The sequence below is a fragment of the Cladophialophora bantiana genome (genome assembly GCF_000835475.1).
Source record: "Cladophialophora bantiana CBS 173.52 unplaced genomic scaffold supercont1.2, whole genome shotgun sequence".
Classification (NCBI taxonomy): domain Eukaryota; kingdom Fungi; phylum Ascomycota; class Eurotiomycetes; order Chaetothyriales; family Herpotrichiellaceae; genus Cladophialophora; species Cladophialophora bantiana.
The window spans coordinates 535054-553051 of NW_015971576.1; the positions used below are offsets into that span (position 1 = coordinate 535054).

The following is a 17998-nucleotide window of genomic DNA, read 5'->3' on the forward strand; positions in this document are numbered from 1 at the left end:
TATTTTTAGGCCGTGTTGAGATGTACAATCAAGGTGGACCTCTCGAAATCGAACTGCAGCTGACTCGGCGCATACTCCTTCTTCTCTCCATCTCTGAGATCTGCCAACACCTCCACGACAAGGACATTCTCCCCTGGAACAAGCCTAACCTCGAACGCCCCCTCCACATGATTACTGTTGCCTTCTCTGTAGACGGTGGAGTTGTGCATGAAAAAGATGCGATGACGCCGACGACGGGCCAGTTCGGGAGTGGTGTTGGGGATAATGCGCAGGTCGCGGTAGTGAGCAGGCAGGGCAATGAAACCACTCGTTTGGGTCTTGATGGCCGAGCCATAGCGAACTAGCTTCCAGCGTGGGTCGTTTGGCAAAGAAGGGTTGGTCATGAATGTCACGGAGCCGAGCAGGACAAAGTCCCAGCCTGAGAGGGTAGCGAAGACTCAGTGTTAGCCAACTCATGCTGATGAAAAGCTCAGGATGAAGGGGAAGATAGGACTTACCTCTGCCAGGGTCGCGATACCGTCGCTCCATTGGAATGACAGATTGGTTCAAGTAATTCTGACTAGAGACCATTGGATTTGCGGCCGTCGGTGGGCTGGGTTGTTGCCGTGCAGAGGGCTCGATGTGACCGGTTCCATTCGTGACTGGCAATGAATTCGCGATATCTACGTCGACTTCTTGGACAGGCGTAGGCAGCTGCTGTGCTGGAGTTTGCGCAGGAGGTGGTGAAGCTCTCGCATCTTCCTGAGGTTCTGGAGTGCTTGTTGTCCCATTGACTTTGGCCTCGGCCGTCGTCGTGTCAGCTCGCTCAGTAGTTGTGGCCAGTGATGCGCTTCGACGAACACTGGGGACAGCACTCGAAGGCACTGGGGTTGATCCATTGACCTGCGTGGACTTGGAACTCGCCCTCCGCACTTTACTCAAGGCTTGACCCATTTCTTCCTTCTGTCGCCGGAGAGATTCGCTGTCGATGGTACCGCCGACCAGGCTTCGCGTAGGCGTGGATGAACCCATCGTCAATCGCAGGGCCTTCGGCTTTGGTTGTGACAATGAAAGTTTGAGATTGCGACGCGGTTGAGCACCAAGCGACTGCATCTTGGACTCTGACCAGGCCTGTGAAGAAATGAATACAGTATCAGCACGTGTGGTCACGTTATCGCTGTCTTCACGCGCGTTCGGATAAACAAACCTCGAGTTTTTCTGCCATCAGGTAGATGTCGGACTCTTCCTGATTGTAATCTTTTGCATTGTCCCAGATGAGTCGCACCTCTTTCGCCAAAGCGTCCCAATCTTGGATCGCGTCTTTCTCTACCAAAGCCCGTACATCGGAAATAGACGTCGGCTTCTTTATCCATTTGTAATAGTCAGGATAATCCTTCTTGGAGACCTTTTCCTCAAAATTGCTATGCGACACATGTCAGTCTGTTGTGGTCACGACCAGCAGAGGTTCGATAGGGTGAGTTACATTGCATCTTCCTGCTCCGACAACTCCTGCAAAAACTTCAACTGCTCTTGCCGTACTTCCTCTCTTGTCTCAGCAAGGGTGTCGGTGGATGGAGTTGCCTGACTTTGACGTCGCCGCGCCGCAGGATTTGGGAACACCAACTTGACCCTCTCCGGAGCCATGGTTCCTTCTGACGAGATCGATTGATGTCGAACCTGGTCAAGCAGCTCTTGCGGGATGGGAGTTGGGTAAGCGCGGTAGTCTGGACGCAGATACGCTGGATTGTGCTTTGGCATGAAATTGGACAAAGCCTTGCGTATGCGCTCCGCATCTTCAAAGATTGCAGATCGACTATTGTTGTAGTCCTTTGCATTTTGCACCATTCTCTTCAAGTCAGACTCCAAGCTCTCCAGGTTTTCATACTCAAAATTCTCCAGCCGCTGCTCTATCATGTTGAGGGAAAGGGGCATGGCAGTCTGCTGATAATAGTCGGGATACTCGGCCCTGCTGGGCAGGTCCAGGAAATGAATAGCGACATTGCGGCCATTCTTGTCTTGCGACTTCTTCAATTGCCTTACGAGTCTCAAGCCAATCTCTGTGGTGGTCTCTCGAGTTTCAGCCTCAGGGAAATGGGTTTCCTAGAGACAGCTGGATTAGCGAAACCCGGCCGAGATGCATCAAACACTGCGAACGCGGTCGATGCGGTGCTGCACTGCGGTCAACTCAAGTGCAGGCGGCATTGCACGCATCGTGAGGTGCACGAGGCGGGGGTACCGCTGCTCTGCGCACGGTCGAGAAGTGCATTGGTGGTAAGTGGAAGTTGGGAGTTGGGCGAGTGAGAGAGGATTATTTTAATACTTACGTCGCTCCGCTTGCGTCGCTTGGGATCAGGCGTGGCTAGAAAGTCGTCGGGGTCGCTTGCAGGGCCGCTTCTGCGCTTCGAGCTCATGATTTCGCGGGCTCACCAAGGTTTCGAGATTGGGCGAGGGAAGCGGGCGCAGGAGGGGCCACCATCAGGATTCAGGTGCAAAATGCAGGAAGACGGTGCTGGGGAGACGATGAGTGCAAAGGAGGCCCTTGCGAAAGCATTCAATGGAGTGGGAGTTGCATGCGCTCTGGCGAGACTGCCATCGCTCGCCCTTGAGTTCAGTCTTTTTGGGGGGTGACAGAATCTCAACGGGGACGCGACACACGCAAGCGTCTGAACGGGCAAGACGGGTGTCTCTCAGCGAAGGGCGAAATCCCAGCACACGTGACACTTGCTTCCCAAACGGATTATTAGGTAAGTGCTCGGCCTGATCCGAAGTTGGCTCACCGGGCACACTTGGTTTGTCCGACTCGTCTTGGCAGCCGCACCTTCTCCCATAGGCCAGCCCATTGGCCAGCCTTTGCTTTTGGCTCCCTGGTCTCTGTTTACTTCGGCGAGCCTCTGGGACTATCCACTTCAAACACAGAGGCAGATCGCAATCTTCTGCTTCGACCCCTCGCCAGAGTCCGGTTTGAAACGGCCTTCTCCGAGTCGAACACTCACAGCGACACATTCCACAGCTCCGTCCGGCTGTCATCTACCCGTTCTCCTTGCGCGTGATACACCCCTTGCATACCCAGAGCACGAGACCATTCCGCGAATCCTGTCCGCAGCTGCCCGAGCACCGCGCCCGTTTGTACCGCCCGCCGCCAGCACACCATTCCTTATCGCGTCTCCGGAGTCAGAAGTGGTCGGCCGGTGAAGTCTGCATTACTGCTTGCGTTGCGCACACCCCCGCCATGACCGACATCGATGTGACTAGGCGGAACAAGAAGCCCAGGTTATTGCTTGAGTCCGAAAGAGCGCGCCTGGAGGAATTCATTGACAGTATTGGATACTCGGCGAGGTGTGTACGGCAAATTTTTGGATTGTTCCCCGGCTGATATGCGCCAGATACTCTGACAGCGAATTCGAATACCGTCATGTGCAACTGCCGAAGGCCATGTTGAAGGTCATCCCGAGAGACTACTTTGATGACTCGAAGGGCACTTTGAAATTGCTATGGGAAGAAGAATGGAGAGGATTGGGTATTACACAGGTATTTGAGACAGTCTTGTACGTGTGACATTTTGGCTGAGCATCATGAAGAGTCTAGGATGGGAGCACTATGAAGTCCACGAGCCAGAACCGCATATCCTCCTGTTCAAGTAAGTCGGGCAAAATTTTCATCTGTCCAGGTGCTGACATCTGTAGACGACCAATTGGATACCAGCCTCCTACTCATTGATCTTGGAACAATTTCACCCGAATCACTTCTCCGACTAGCGCAGCATTGGGAGGGCGTTTTCTCCGGAAACACAGGAACCGGGTTCAAATGTGCATTCAGCGAGCGTGCTTACTACCAGTTTGTGTATGTCTTGATGAATGGATCCCGCGACGGCCAAAGAATTTAAGCACAAAGATGTTGGTGGTCCATCAGGTTTAGCATAGCCTCATCAGTTCCACCACCGCTTCAGCTCAAACCCAGAAAGAATGGATGTTGTACTTGCACTCTACTTATCCTCATCTCCACGCGTCCTTTGGTCGTCAAGTCACAACCGCATTGAGTCTTTGTTGGTCTGGCCTCTCTCCTTCAGCTCGCGTTCTTTTGCAGCCACTCCTCCCACTGCTCTAATGTCCAACCTGAACTGATGCTGCGTTCCTCTACGCCATTGAACAAGACGGTCGGTGTTACATGGACACCAGTAACTCTGTTTGCCTTGACCATGAACTTCACATCGTCAGTGACCTTGTTCCCAATATTGAGTCCGCCATCCTTGTCTGGCTTGTCAGGTACCAGCAACAAGTCCAGAATGGTCTTCTCGTCAACACCGTCCACGGAGCCGGCCAGCTTGGCAAGTCTTTTGTACGTGTCATTTCGACTCTCGTTCACCACGTTGACGTCGAAATAATCCTTTTGTTGCTCAAACAGTTTCTCGGAAAATGCCCAGAAGGAGCCAGGAGCGGTTTTCAGAACGGCAGCACCAGCTTCGTGAACCAGAGTGGAAGAAGGATGCCATGGTTGAATCTGTTGGCGGAGGATGACGCGGACGCCAGGGTTGGTGTACTTCCTCTCAATGACAGGTGCAACACTCTTGTAGAACGTCTTGAACATCCTCGCGGAGAAGGGGCAGACATAATCCAGGTAGAGTTCAATGGTGTGCTTCGCTTCGTTGCTGGAGGCCGAGGCCAGGAGCTGGCCAGAGAATTTTGGCGGAAGAGCCATTTGGGGAGTCTATGATATTCTTTTCCAAAGATAGCCCAGTGTTAGTGATGTGTCTTCTATATACGCTGCTGGAAACCTGAGATTGTGCGGACGGTGATCGTTGTTCACATGCAAAAGGATGGCGATTCCGTCATCCAGACAGGGATGAGGAGGCACCAAGGAGACGCGTATCACGTGGCCATGGCGATAGCGATAGGCTCCAAGGGCTCCAGGGGTGAGTTTCTTTGCCTTCCCAACTTCAAGTCCACGACCTAGGGATCGTTCTCCTTACTCCCACACACACACATATATATATGAGCATTTCATGGCCAGAGAAGGACCACCGTCGCACTTTGGACTTGTGGGCGCGCCTTCTGAACCAACTCACTGCTCGATCACTCACAATGATGTCGTCGATGTCAACTCTCTTGCGCCGGTTGCAACTTCCAAAGTGCTGCTATGCACAGCGGTTGAACATGGCACTTGCGTCCTTCAAACTGCAGGATCTAAAGGTCCGCCGGCTTGATCTCATATTCAATATATCTTGATCATCAGCCCGTCAAACATTATATCTCAAGAGGTCTGCATTCTCTTATCTACAGATTTACCATTTCATTCGTCTCCCAGGGAAAATTGCCTGTTGAAGGCATCTTAGTTCACCACAATGGCGCCTCGGGTGCCTCTCACCCGCTGGTGGGCCACCTGGATCCAGGCCTGCATTGTGTTTGTCTCCCTTTGCCTGTTCGGCTCTCCGCGGGGCATCCTCATCTTCTCGCTCGATCTCGCTGGGATCATGGCCCGCACCCCTTGGACGTTCCTGCAAAATCGGCTCGGAGCCTACCTCGAGTGCTTCGTCGAAGTCTTCCACCACTTCTGCCTTAACCTCAAGTTGTTGAATCGGTATTTAATCACAAATAGAATCCAACCCGGTCACCGAATCTTTTCAAAGGCTGTCCACTTTCTTTGGAGAATGGGCAAAATTATTTACTTTCACTTTACCCTGTTCGCGGTCCTGGCTTGCTCAATGGTGACCGGCCGGATTGTAAGGCACCTGGGTATCCAGAGTATGGCTTTGTCGTCTTTTTCTCGTGGCTGTTGACTTCAGCTAATCCACCTACAGGTGTTTGGCAGCAGCTTGCATATCTTTTCCGGGTCCTGGGGGCCATGCTCAAGAGATTGGACGCGAACATCCGCGAGAATCTCCCACAGGTCATGCGTAGGGAGGCACTTGTCGCTGTGATACCCCTTCGCTTAAGATCCCGGAGGCGTTTTCGCAAGAATGCTGATTTCCAAAAATGGGCTCAGGAGGCTGGTGCTGCTGGAAAGGAGGGTTCATATTGCATGCTCTGTTCCAGGCATGTGGCTTGTCACGAAACACTGCTATTCTTGCCTTGCAGCAAGTTTCACTGGTTCCATTTGTCGTGTGCGGCGGCCTTTCTTGACAATGTTGGTCAGTGCCCTGTGTGTCACGAGCCTGTGCGTACTTCCAAAGTCGATCGGGCGAAGAAGGAGAATGAAGCAAAGCGTCGATCAGACCATGTTGTAGCAGGCAAGAACAGGGCAAGACCAAAAAAGGCACTCATTGGCCAACGAGAGGAAATTGGAGGGAACCAAACCGAGTCAGTCATGAAGCGTTTTCAGCGAATCCAGCTAGCCAGGAAAAAGGCAAGGTACAGAGGGATACGTCTGGTGACAATACAGCGTTGGGGAAAAGGCCGTCGGCATCCAGACAATGGGGCAGAGGATCTCTGCTAGAATGCCAGGTTAGTGATGATACACGGCGTGGAGGATGCAGGAGAGGGTGATAGGATGGGTTTAGGATGGGCGACCACAAAATGGAACCTGAAGGAGGATCTGCAGTCTTGATTCTTGAAATCAATTCGCCAATTTGTCTTACCTGTTCTCTTGCCAGTGTTCTGCCGTCCGACCAAGCAAAACTGGTTGTACTATAGTCTCTTCAATATCCCAGGGAGGCCGCTATGAATTCCAGCTACTATTGAAGCTGGAGGGCTCCTTCCTCGTAAATGAAGAGATGTCTTTCGTAGTGAGTACGTTCATCTCCCTTTGGTCTTCTCCTGAGCCTCTTTCGCATCGTTTAACGGTCGTATCTCTAATACTTTTGTTGCATTTTAATCCGTTACTATCTTCTCAGTTTTAAATCTCTTTTTTTAGGCTCCCCTCGTCTCCATCTCCGCCAGCTTTCTCTCCAGACAATCCAACATGGTTGCGGCCATGATGGAACATGTTCGTCTGTCTGCGCTCTCTCTGTGCATATCACCTGGCATCACCGCGAAAACCAAAGGCCTGACAGACTATGCCATTCGTTATCATCTTCATTCCTTGGTTCGCAAAATCGACGTCCTGTGCAAAGCGTTCGACGAGCTTCGGCTCTCCGCAGACAACCACAAGCTGAGTGATCATACTCAGATCTACCTCAAATTCATCAATCTGGCGCCCGTACTTACCACGATTGCCGCGAACGACATAAAGAGACTTAACTGGTGCACCACGGTCGATACCGTCCAGGTCCCTCAGTTTACTTCGCAATGGAGACCCACGGCAGTGACAACCTGTGAGGTTGTCAACTACGGCATCTTAGTGACTTGGGCTATTTAGATGCATGTCCTATGGATCACTTCAACCACCATGAATGGAAATATCCTGCCCGCAGTGTACTTTCTTGGTCTCTTCATGCTGGAACAGTACCGCTTTCTCGAGGTCCAAGAAGCTTGCATATTCGACGCGGAAGAACACGCCATGAAACAGTGTCCACTGGTTGCATTCAAAGCACCTGGCGGAGACGCTACCGATGATCAGCAAGATATGGGGCATGATTGTGCCATTTGTCAGGTGGAGGCCATTGGCAAAGCGGAATACGTCTACAATTTACCTTGCAATCATCAGTTCCACAGATGGTGCCTGATCGTCTGGTTGATTCGCGAGAGCCGCTCACGCTGTCCGCTATGTCGATACCAGATTCTCATCAATGGTGTCTGTCGACCAGCATTGGGGTCGGGCTTAAGATATGGCAATGACGCGATGTGTTAGCGTAGGGGCATTGCACTCTCCCGTCTCAGGACAGTCGGGAAAAAAGGACTTCTCATGCATTTCGAGACTTGCTTTGGCCGTGTTGATTGGCAAAGGACTCGTGCAACTTGACAATAGCAAAGAGAATCAAGCTAGGAAAGGGAGGGAGGGAGGCCTGAATATCGACGTGCTGGTCATGGAGGTGGAGTAGCACTTTCGTCTTTCGTTTTCGTGTACGGTCATTCTTTTGTTGTTACATTGATGGTCATGATCCATGGAGGTTTTCTGTGGCATCGCTAATGACATTTAGGGCATTGAAGAAAGTTTGGTACATTGTATCTAGCTCAGAGACGTACGTTGAATGCCAAATCAACAATCCCGATCCAGTTTCTTCTACACCACTCTCCCACAGGTATGTTTTGTGCACTTGACTTTTCAGTCGTCTTCTAAGCTCGCCCACCATCCTACGCACGCGACACGATAACCCTCTGCACCGTCTGCATAAACTGCTCGGTCTTGCCATGGGGAAACGTCGCGTTGTTGTTCAGATTGCGCACGATCTGGTCCAAAAACGGCATCTTCTGCTTCTTGACTTCGGGATATACGCCACGCACGTAGGTATCCGCGAGGCCCTTGCGCTCGGCCGCGCGGGTAACCACGTCATCAAACTCCATGTCCTTGGGCTGGACTTCGACGTTTGTCTTCTCGGTCTCCTTATCCGCCTCCGCCCTGGCCATTTCCTGCGCAAGTTTCAAGACCTCTTCCTTCTCCGACTCGGATTCGAAGCGCGTGAAATACCCCTTGGTGTACCATTCCGCCAATTGTCCCGGTGTCTGATATCCATGCGGAATTCGATGTGCGAGCCACTCGATCCTTTGTTGCACACTCTCCACTAACCCGGAGTTGGAGAGTGGTGTGTTTGGCCAATCCTTGCGCAATTCAGAGACGGAGAGATCCTTACCGGGTACGTGAGGGAGTTCGGTCGTCGGGTTGACGGGTGGGTCCACGATTGTGTTGATGTAGTGCTCAACGCGGCTGGGGAGGTCTTCGGCGGCGAGCGCAGACGAATCTTCTTCTTCGGCAAGGGAAGTTTTGGTCTTCTCGACGAGGCGGCGGACTCGCCGGTCGGTGTGCTTGCCAGTCGCTGCAGAGGATCTGGGCTGATCTCGTCGTTGCGCCTGTAGGGGTTGTTGGCCTCGCCCAGCCGTTCGTCGAGCTACAGGCTGTTGGCTTTGACGCGGCGCTCCAGTGCGTTGTAGAAGGCGGCCGGGCGGTAGTGGCGCGCGAGAACCTGCTCCTGCTCCTGCTCCAGTAGCTGTCCCACTTCGAGTAGCTGTCCCGGCTGGTCCAGGGTTTTGTATTCGTGGTGTAGCTGTTCGTCGCAGGATTGTTCCTGCTGGCCGTGATTGTGGTCGAGCAGCCGAACCACTCGCGGTGTTTCTGTCAAGCGCGCCGCGTAGGGAGGGACCAGATAGAGGTCTGCCACTTGGCCAGCGAGATGGCTTTTGGTCACCTAAGCAATGTTAAGGTCAGTCGGCCATGTCCTCGAACGACTAGCCTTAGGTGAGGAATGTGAGTATTACCTTCATCACATGAGACTCTTGAGCTGGAAAATCCTCTAGCATTGATGGCCAGCGGAGCTGACGAAACAGTAGATCTTGGCCTGAGGCCGAGTCTCGCACATCGTGCACAGACTTGCTCCATGGGGGGCCAAGAGAGAAAGATCTCTGGAATGGCGACAGCGAGGTGAGGATAAGGTCGGTGGACAAGAGTGCAAGAAGCTCAACTTCCGCATTGAAAATTGTGATCACGTGAAAGCCGCAGACGTCTCAAAGTCTAAAGATTCGCGCCGCTTTTACGGGACATAAAAACCATTCTGTGAGCTGATATTTTTCGCCGTTTTCTTCCTCTCCTTGTACATAGGAAGGCAGCTGCTGGAAGGTTGAACACACGAAACGGATATATTTGCCAGGGGCAAATGTGCGACTCGGCACGCTGCGTTCTTCAATCATGAAGGCAGGGTATTCTATTGGCGGACAGGCGCAGTCGGCCGCACCCAAGCAACACAGCGAATTCAGACCATGGACAACTACCGGATGAGAATGACGGACGCTCGCCCGGCTGAAAGCCAGTTCTGGAGGCCTTGGGTACCTAGGTAGGTAGCTGCGGCCTCCAAGCTAAGTGGCCTCTCCGACAAGAATACGCCGAGTCTGAGAATACCCATTCTGTGAATACGAAACTGCAGTCATCAGCTGAATATCTAGGTGTTCAGCCGGCCACACAGTGCAGAGATGGTAAATCACCGGTTCAAATCTGCTCGGTCTCGGACGTCGCCAGGTGGCCTTCAAAGGCTTGGTTTTCGGTGCTGAGAAATTGGTCCGCTAGCCAAGCGCAACGGCGAGGTTGGCAAGGCTAGGCACCTTGCCAACTGTTCATACCAGAGATTGAGGAGATTGAAACTTTGGAATCGTCTACAGAAGGTGAGGAAGGGGGTAGGAAATCTACCTAGCGAGCCGCATTCAAAAACAAGGGACAAAGAGTAGAGCGATTCACTGTTAGATCAAAGGTTCGTTCATTCACATTAAGTATGTTGGTTATCTTTAGAACAGTGGCCCTCCTTCATTCATCCTATCCTGTCAGTTGTTCGACATAGCTGCCGCTTTGACGTTATTGAGCACTCTCGAGGTATATTCTGTTCACCATATCCGCTATTGTGAGAATTCATAAGTCGCAACTCCCATAATCGGCTCCTGCAAATCTGTGAAATCGTGCAATACCACAACATTCTTCATGAATGTGAAGCCCAATATGGCCGGTAGGTCGCCCTCCTGCGGTATAATGGCGCTTATACAGGTATCCTCCGCAAGAGATACAATCAAATTCTCCTCGCTGATCGGGAAGGCTACTCCACCAATCACGACTGAGAAAGACGGGACACGGCCGTCGCAAGGGACCTTCCAATACCCTAGATCTCCTTTGCATTTCTCGTTGCTTTTGCCGGTACACTCGTCTGTCGGAGTGCCAGGAAGGAGATCCCAAATCGCATCAGCAACTGGGAGAGGAAGACGTGTTAAGAACGTCCCACTGTCCATAACCGCAATTCTCTGATCCAGCGAGAGTGTGATCTCTTGCGCTCCCTGGAACATGAATCCATCCACCTCAATCGCATAGAACGCGTCCGTCAAGATAGGCGCAATGCCCCATTCTGACGTCAGTTCAATTGACTCCGGAATTCCGCCAAACGCCAGCAGGCCCGAGTCCCTCTCATCCACGTCGGCGGTGCCCAGGAGCGCAATGCTGAAGCGATTCCTTTCGATCAGCTCGTCCGCTATCATGGAGCCGAAGACGGGCAGATATGGCGGTGTTCCAATTGCGCCTAGCCCCAGTCCCAGCAGCCCGTCGAGTGAGCCATCCGTGCGGCCAAGGAACGCTTCATCCACCAACCCAATGACCTGGTCTTGGATTGCAATCCCTGCTATTGAGAGCGGACGTTGGATCAAACCACCAGTTACGTTTGATTTGTCTACGTAGCTGGTGTAGAAGGGCTCGAGCCACTTCTCATCTTCTGGAACACTCAGGTGCGTGGGGAAAGTGCATGCCTCCTCAGTGAATGGGTCAAAGCACGTGGTATTGAGTGATGTAACCCATGTATCGCTGCTGCCAGTGTCGACGAGGAGATTGAACGTAGTGTTGTCGATGACCACTTCGGCGGTGTACGCTGCTTGGCCATCCTGTTCCACAATACTGGAGATTTGCCGAGCCACGAGCCCTGAAGCAGTGGCCTGCCGGGTTAGGTGAAGAATATTGTTAGTTGTGGAGTTAAGGGCTTTGAGGTGATGGGTTTTAGGCGTCGTTTTGGGAAAGGTCCTTCCCTCGCTTTCAGTTAGGCATATTTCAGGATTAAAGCTAGGCGAGGCTAAGAGAGAATGAAAGAGGCAGGACGAGACAAATAGCAGAGTCTTCATGGTTTCAAAACCTGTCGTTGGAATGTGGATGGGGCGCAGCTTTTTTGACGTCTTGAATGATGAAGGCAGACGCTGGACCTGATTCACAGCGCGCAAGGAGGACTATGAAGCCTTTCCAGGGAATGGACTATCGTGCTGATTAAGTACTAGTGCAAACATTGGACAGAAGGTCAGAAACAGACCTTTGATTGGCTGATAGCTAGTCTGTGACCATGCTGTACTGTATCGTCTACCATTAAGAGCGGGTTTATTGGAATCTGAGGCGGAAATACCTTGAAATAACTCCAGCGGTAATCATCTTTGTAGCGGACACGAACAGGGTCTCATGATTGTTGTCCCTCTGTTTAGAAGCTGTCGGCAATTGATTGCACACCGCAGAACCAAGAACTCTAGGGCTTATGCGCTCTGTTCAAGCGAACTGGGAGGAGAACCTCAGGTCGAAATGGCTGCATTCCCTCAGAACAAGCCATAGTCTTACGAAAGCGGAGTTTATTTTGGAGTGTCTCGTGTAGGGAGGAAAGTCGTGGCGGTGGAGTGAGCATGTGGCAATGTGTAAGACGACAACGAAATGCAGGAGAGAATATGTGATGATAGGGAAATGTGAGAGAACAAAACTAATGAATACGAGGGGGAACATATACGAGAATATCTGTTGTCACTATAGGCCAATATAGGCCAAGGCTGTACGCCCCGATGCATGCCAGCCCCAGGAGGCACTAAACTGCCAGAGGAGCCACATCGGGTTAGTCTGCCCACCAGCCGTCCCAACTTAAGTAATTACAGTACATGGTGGCAGAACTTCCGGGTGGCCCAGAATTGCCGAGGAGTGGAGTGCTTCGAGTCCACATCTTCCCCAATACGGTCAATGTCTTCTGTTCGAATCATGCCGCCCAAGACATCATTGCTTCGGGCTAAACATGGAGTACGGGGTAGCGTGGTCCGTAACGAGAGCTTCTGAGTGTGGACTTTCGCCCCAATTCTATATTCTGGCTTCAAGTCAAAGCTCCTCACCCAACTCACTACATTTGTTGCCACATCGGCTCGCATTCAGTCCTCAACTCAAGTCTAATATGATTATTTCGAGCTATTTATTTGATAGCAGGAGGTTACAAATAGGATCTGACGTCGAACATATTCCATTCCAGAAATTACTCTCTCTATTCACTTAGTAGCCGGCAGTAAAATGAGCTATCCAGGGCGCAAAAAGAAGGAGCGGGTTTATTCTTCCTCTATTCGCTCGGAGTATCTATCGTTTTTAACTATCCTGGTCGTGCTTCGCCCCATTGAACTCACTTCACGGGATACTATTCCTGCAGCAATGCGGACTTCGCACGTAACTAGCATATCCATTCTCGCAACTGTCTTCACTGGCCTCATCAGCTCGCAAATACAGAGCCCTCTTACTAGAGATTTCGGCCACAACCTCAGGGCGCGGGATCCATAAGCACCTAATTCCCCTTCCACTAGGCGCTCGCGTGCAATTTCCAAGATCGAAAGCCTCAAGGAAACGTGTAAGACGTTTAAGAGTTCAAGTGGTTGATAGCATTTGTCTATCCTGCGAGATGTCTGTCTATCTGTCCGTTAAGCGAGCTCTTTCCTGTTTATATAGATATTTAACCTGGGTAACCATAGCTAGCTTAAAACCTTCCCTGTCGCTGCCATCTATGCCGACGCCGTCCATCTGTAAATTGCGCTGTCGATCAAACGGCGTGACAAACTGCCCTGATACTCGCGCTGCTTCACAGACTGCCTTACAATATCCCAATCTATCTATCGTCGGCCTTATCACGGCTACTGTTGTCACAGCCCTGACTCCTTACCAGCCATACGTTCCATCCAGTACAGCCAGAAGCTCGCCAATGGCCCTAGCATTTTGATCAACCAAAAGCTGAGGCTTTGTACAGAGATAATTCCTCGGTCTATCACGAAGCATCCGGACTGGTGGCCGTACCAATGGGACGATGGAAATAATGGAGCCGTGTACCTGGTACAGATGGAGAAAGGCGGCTTCCCTCCGGCGACGCCCAGATGCTTCTTGGAAATATTAGTGGCCTTATCCCAGACACTTTTGCGTACGCCGGCCCCGGTGTGGCCATGCACCGAAGTGTCATCGGAACACCATTGACGGTATATTCACCAGAACAAACACGGAGTCCAGACTTCAACGACTTTTTAAATGTCTACGGAGATAATGTGGTCGAGACGACAGAACGCCTCCGTGTTAGGGGAAAAAATCCTGCCCATTGCGTCCTGGGCGGACGAGCCGGCTTCCCTAAGCCGTGGTTTTATATCAAATCTCTAGACGATAACTGTTCTAAAATATTGTCATTTAGCTCCTACATATCCGGCCTTTATCTCATTGAGAGTACCGTGGTGAATACGTTCTGACCCTGTGACCAAGTCGGTCAGGGCACCATTATATTCCGTACCCTACAGTGGGTACGCCCACTGGCTCGCCATGTCAATTGTGATGCCCACCTACCTTGAGGGGAGGTATTGCGATCTTCCTCCTGAGGACACTGGCTATCTGTGTCATAGATGGACGAGAGCCACGGCTCTCTGAGACAGAAAATGAAATGCATTCACAAAGTCTTGATTCTACCTTACATCAATCAACGACTTCCAACGCCACCTCCCACAGCCAATACCTCAATCTACGTCATCACCTATACAGTCGATGCCAGAGACGTATTCGAATGTCGGAATGTCTCCCTCAGAATGAAGAACGGCGGCGAATCGTCACAATCTCACTACTCGCGCTCGCTCATTGTGACTGGCGGAATCCCCACGGGCCCTCCTGTAGACCTCTCCGTCGTAGCCACAGTTGTGGCCGCAAACCAGCAAATCCTCCTCCAGAACGAGGGCCTTGATGGTGGGTTCGATCTGGCATACCAAGCCACAGGCATCGACAAACCTCCTCGTATGTATTTCCGGATTCCAAGAAAGCGCTCGAGGACGTTCTCGGTCCGGTCGCAGCCATGATTACGGCGCGGATCAACTCCACATTCTCGTACACAGTGCCGAGCACCCTTATCATGTCTAATCTGCATGTCGGGAGCGGGAATCTGGCTAACCTAGCGTTCCTCGCACCTCCTGTTGCCGCGGCCCTGATCTTAACCCATCTCGTTCTCCGCAACTGGCTTTCATCTCCGGCCAAGTGCGATAAGACGAATTTAGTAAACTTTCTCAAATTCGAGGCTTGCAAGGGGACCGTACAAGTACCAAAAATAACGCCAGCGGAGAGAGAACTGTTAGGAAAGGTGAGGAAGCCATGCCTTTGTATCAACAGACGTTAGTTCCAGGCGTGTTTTCTCTTCACAGAACACAGCAAGACTCGTGGAAATTATTGATGAATTTAAATGATGAAGGGCTTGCGAGTTAAGGTCACGCCTCCAAAGGCCCCTCCTACCACCCTCCCTTAATGCTGCAACAAACGGGTGAATCCTTTGGACGGAGGACATGGGTATGTCGATGGACATCTAGCTTGCCTATTCTGCCTATATTAGCTCATCGGGCCGAACCTTCGGTATAGGCTACAAAGCCGAGCAAGCTGCTAGAGTACCAAGACTTCTCCTTTCTAACCTAGCTGGGCTAGTCCAACATGCTTCAATGGGTTAAAGTCGAGATACTGGGACACGAGAAACTTGATTTCGCGTCACAGTTTTGATTGCGGTTTCAAGCAAATTAATGCTCACCCCATCCGCAATTTCTGGCTCTTGAGATGCTGCGTACAGGATACTCCGCTCGCATGGTGTCATTGAACCTCATGAGATGTCCATAAATGCGAGAGCTTCTGCTTTGTTGAAATGGTTACTTCGCTGGCCCGACCCTCTTTACCCAGAGCTCTTGTTCTCTTTTGCCTAATATTCACCGCTTGTGTGCAAGCTATAGCGAGCTTCACCATCGTCAACGGTCAGATATACACTCCAGGCTTAGCAATAATCGATGCGCCTCAACCGTTTACGCCTGAAGGAGGTGGTGAGTACATCTCGGCGTAGAGCGTTCCCTTCCGGACGCGTTATGCTATTGCAGAAGGTGACCTTGACGACCCTGACCGCGGTATTAGATTTCCTCCAAGTCGCAATTGATATCTCTGGAGATGGCCGGATCCCTCAGCCTCCATACTCTCCCAATGTTGAAACCGGAATTCTCAACATTACCATTTTCCTGTTCAGCTACGTAACAGGCCTTAACTTGACGATATCGAATGGCACCAGTTATGGATGGTTGGACACCAGCTCGGAAGCACCAGAGTTCCATTGTAACTCCTCAACTAGTCAAGGCTTTCAGAATGCGGGCTGTGAGGAGATCATGGCACAAGAAAGTGGTAGTACTGTGAAACACGTCAATTGGGCGTGGCCTGAATGCTTCGTTAATGATGGTGACAAGGATTCCGGCGACTCATCGGCCAGAGGCTCTTATAACGTGGGATCATGGCCGCTTCTCTCACCCAGCTTCGTGAACTGACACTTTTCGTAGGTCTCGATTCATCAGTCATTTCGTATCAACGGGACTGGGTTCTACACAATCTTCAACCTCCCGATCCAGGTCACAAACTCTATCCCCAAAACCACGCAGCTGGCGGCCAGTCGAACTCGCCCATCGTGTGATCTCCGAAACAATTCTCTGCAAAATCAGACCAGCCAGGATGCTAGCGTGTCTTTTCCATCGTCTCAGCCATATCTCGGCGGTGCTCTTAGCACTGGCGCTGAAACCCGGAATCAAGCAGTCGCTGGGATGCTCGTCCTCGGACGAAGCGCGACAGGATTCCCAATCCTCCTTATCACCGTCCTTATTTCAAGCTTGACGTGGTGACAGATCATATCAGGTCGTCGGCCTCGATTTATCTTGTCAAATGCTATGCAGGCGGCGTCGGAAATGCATGATCATGTACGCGGTCAGCATCGGAGTGGTATTATCTTACTAGGACATACTCTGCTGCTGCCTCAGGGATAACTTTTTTTCCACGTCGGAGATGTTCCGACGCAACGTTACTTCATGCTCTTGCAGGCATGATGAATGTGAAAGCCATCTGAGAGTAGGCGGTTACTCGCTCATCCTTCATTCTCCAGGTCCAGTCCGAACACCGTTTGTTCCATATATCTCATATGGTGGCGTGGTAAGGCAGGCAAATTGTGTGATGGAAAGAAGTGTTAGAGAAGAACCTGGGTATTTTTGGCTGCTTGGATTGCGAACATCTGCAACCGTGATCTTGTGCCGTCTCTCTGCTCTACAAATCACGGAGTACGGAGCACGCCACTCTAATAGGCTTCCCCATGCATCTCCTTTATATACAACGAGACAGTAGGGCAACAATGCTATATCGTTAGCGCCCTGGAACATGTTCCGCTGCATTCGGCTTGACTTCATTCTCCGGGTGTATCTTTCAAAGGCCTGGCTCTTACGTATCTTGCCCTTTCCGTTTGACTACCTAAATAAGGATGCGTTACAAGATATACTGCTGGATTGATATGGCGAACGGCAATTGGTTGCCAACTTGTGAGCTACCAGGGGTCCGACCCGGAGCCTACTACGGCCTTACCGACAGGGAAGCTGGTGTTCCAGATTTGTCTAAGTAACAGGTCAAGAGGACGCCTAGTCCTGTACTAACCTCTTTCTCGCGCGTCTAAACGAAAATCCAATGCGACTGTCCTTTTTGTCGTCCAGTTTGGGTGCTTGCGAGGGAACCAATCGGGTAGAATGGGGTTGAGGAGGCACAGTCGACATCGATACCTTGGTTGCGTACCTTGGTATTCCCCCAATACTCGGCACCAAAAATACTCTTCCCCAACCTTTTGGCCTCTCCAAAGTCTGAGGAGCGAGGAGCTAGGTACATAAGCAAAGCCACACTAAGGCTGCCCGCTGTACGAGCCCCCTGAACGAAATCCGTTGCCTTGGCAGGCATTTGCCAGCAGGACCTCGTATTCCAACAGAGTAAGTAATATTTAAAGTGTCATGACACCCGGCAATATAGTCTAGTATCACTTGGCGATTTCTTGGACTGCCACATCTTGTTTGAACTTCCTCTCTTCAAACTCCTTCTCTTGATATCCTCGAAAACCACATCAGCTCGTCCACCATACCCTCGAAGCCGGCTAAATGGCCCTTTGGAAGCTCCTCTCTGAACCTCGGGAATCTCAACCACTTAGTCTCCACACATCCACACCTCCACCTCCCCGCAAGTTGCAACGTCATGACGTGGCGTTTCAGTTACGAGAGCTTCATGCTACTCCTTCTCCAACTCGAAAACCCTGGTATGCTCTCATCCGGACATTCCAGAGTCCCGAATACTACAAATACCTACGGAGAGCTGGCTACAGTTTGGGATAGATCATCGCACCGTGCGGGCATAA

General features: G+C 51.3%; 8 protein-coding genes across 8 annotated transcripts; 4 read left to right on the forward strand and 4 right to left on the reverse strand.

Moving 5' to 3' along the window:
• Nucleotides 1–5: 5 nt before the first annotated feature.
• On the reverse strand, nt 6–2390 carry Z519_01202 (uncharacterized protein; the record flags this gene model as incomplete). Its single annotated transcript, XM_016758959.1, has 5 exons — nt 6–418; nt 498–1110; nt 1187–1400; nt 1463–2079; nt 2304–2390. The coding sequence occupies 5 exons, from the start codon at nt 2388–2390 to the stop codon at nt 6–8; spliced, it is 1944 nt and encodes a 647-aa protein (XP_016624287.1).
• Nucleotides 2391–3208: 818 nt separating this feature from the next.
• Z519_01203 (cyclin-dependent kinase regulatory subunit) lies at nt 3209–3862 on the forward strand (the record flags this gene model as incomplete). The annotated part of the gene is made up of 4 exons (XM_016758960.1): nt 3209–3315; nt 3363–3507; nt 3558–3616; nt 3682–3862. 4 exons carry the CDS (start codon nt 3209–3211, stop codon nt 3860–3862), a joined length of 492 nt encoding a protein of 163 aa, XP_016624288.1.
• Nucleotides 3863–4041: 179 nt separating this feature from the next.
• Nucleotides 4042–4674, reverse strand: Z519_01204 (uncharacterized protein; the record flags this gene model as incomplete). The annotated part of the gene is made up of 1 exon (XM_016758961.1): nt 4042–4674. One exon carries the CDS (start codon nt 4672–4674, stop codon nt 4042–4044), a length of 633 nt encoding a protein of 210 aa, XP_016624289.1.
• A 2199-nt stretch (nt 4675–6873) lies between these two features.
• On the forward strand, nt 6874–7701 carry Z519_01205 (uncharacterized protein; the record flags this gene model as incomplete). Its single annotated transcript, XM_016758962.1, has 2 exons — nt 6874–7215; nt 7270–7701. The coding sequence occupies 2 exons, from the start codon at nt 6874–6876 to the stop codon at nt 7699–7701; spliced, it is 774 nt and encodes a 257-aa protein (XP_016624290.1).
• Nucleotides 7702–8144: 443 nt separating this feature from the next.
• Nucleotides 8145–9384, reverse strand: Z519_01206 (uncharacterized protein; the record flags this gene model as incomplete). The annotated part of the gene is made up of 2 exons (XM_016758963.1): nt 8145–9193; nt 9264–9384. The coding sequence occupies 2 exons, from the start codon at nt 9382–9384 to the stop codon at nt 8145–8147; spliced, it is 1170 nt and encodes a 389-aa protein (XP_016624291.1).
• A 1004-nt stretch (nt 9385–10388) lies between these two features.
• Z519_01207 (uncharacterized protein) lies at nt 10389–11645 on the reverse strand (the record flags this gene model as incomplete). The annotated part of the gene is made up of 1 exon (XM_016758964.1): nt 10389–11645. One exon carries the CDS (start codon nt 11643–11645, stop codon nt 10389–10391), a length of 1257 nt encoding a protein of 418 aa, XP_016624292.1.
• A 2538-nt stretch (nt 11646–14183) lies between these two features.
• Z519_01208 (uncharacterized protein) lies at nt 14184–14627 on the forward strand (the record flags this gene model as incomplete). Its single annotated transcript, XM_016758965.1, has 1 exon — nt 14184–14627. One exon carries the CDS (start codon nt 14184–14186, stop codon nt 14625–14627), a length of 444 nt encoding a protein of 147 aa, XP_016624293.1.
• Nucleotides 14628–15451: 824 nt separating this feature from the next.
• Z519_01209 (uncharacterized protein) lies at nt 15452–16460 on the forward strand (the record flags this gene model as incomplete). The annotated part of the gene is made up of 4 exons (XM_016758966.1): nt 15452–15623; nt 15712–15871; nt 15923–16070; nt 16125–16460. The coding sequence occupies 4 exons, from the start codon at nt 15452–15454 to the stop codon at nt 16458–16460; spliced, it is 816 nt and encodes a 271-aa protein (XP_016624294.1).
• Between the last annotated feature and the right edge of the window lie 1538 nt (nt 16461–17998).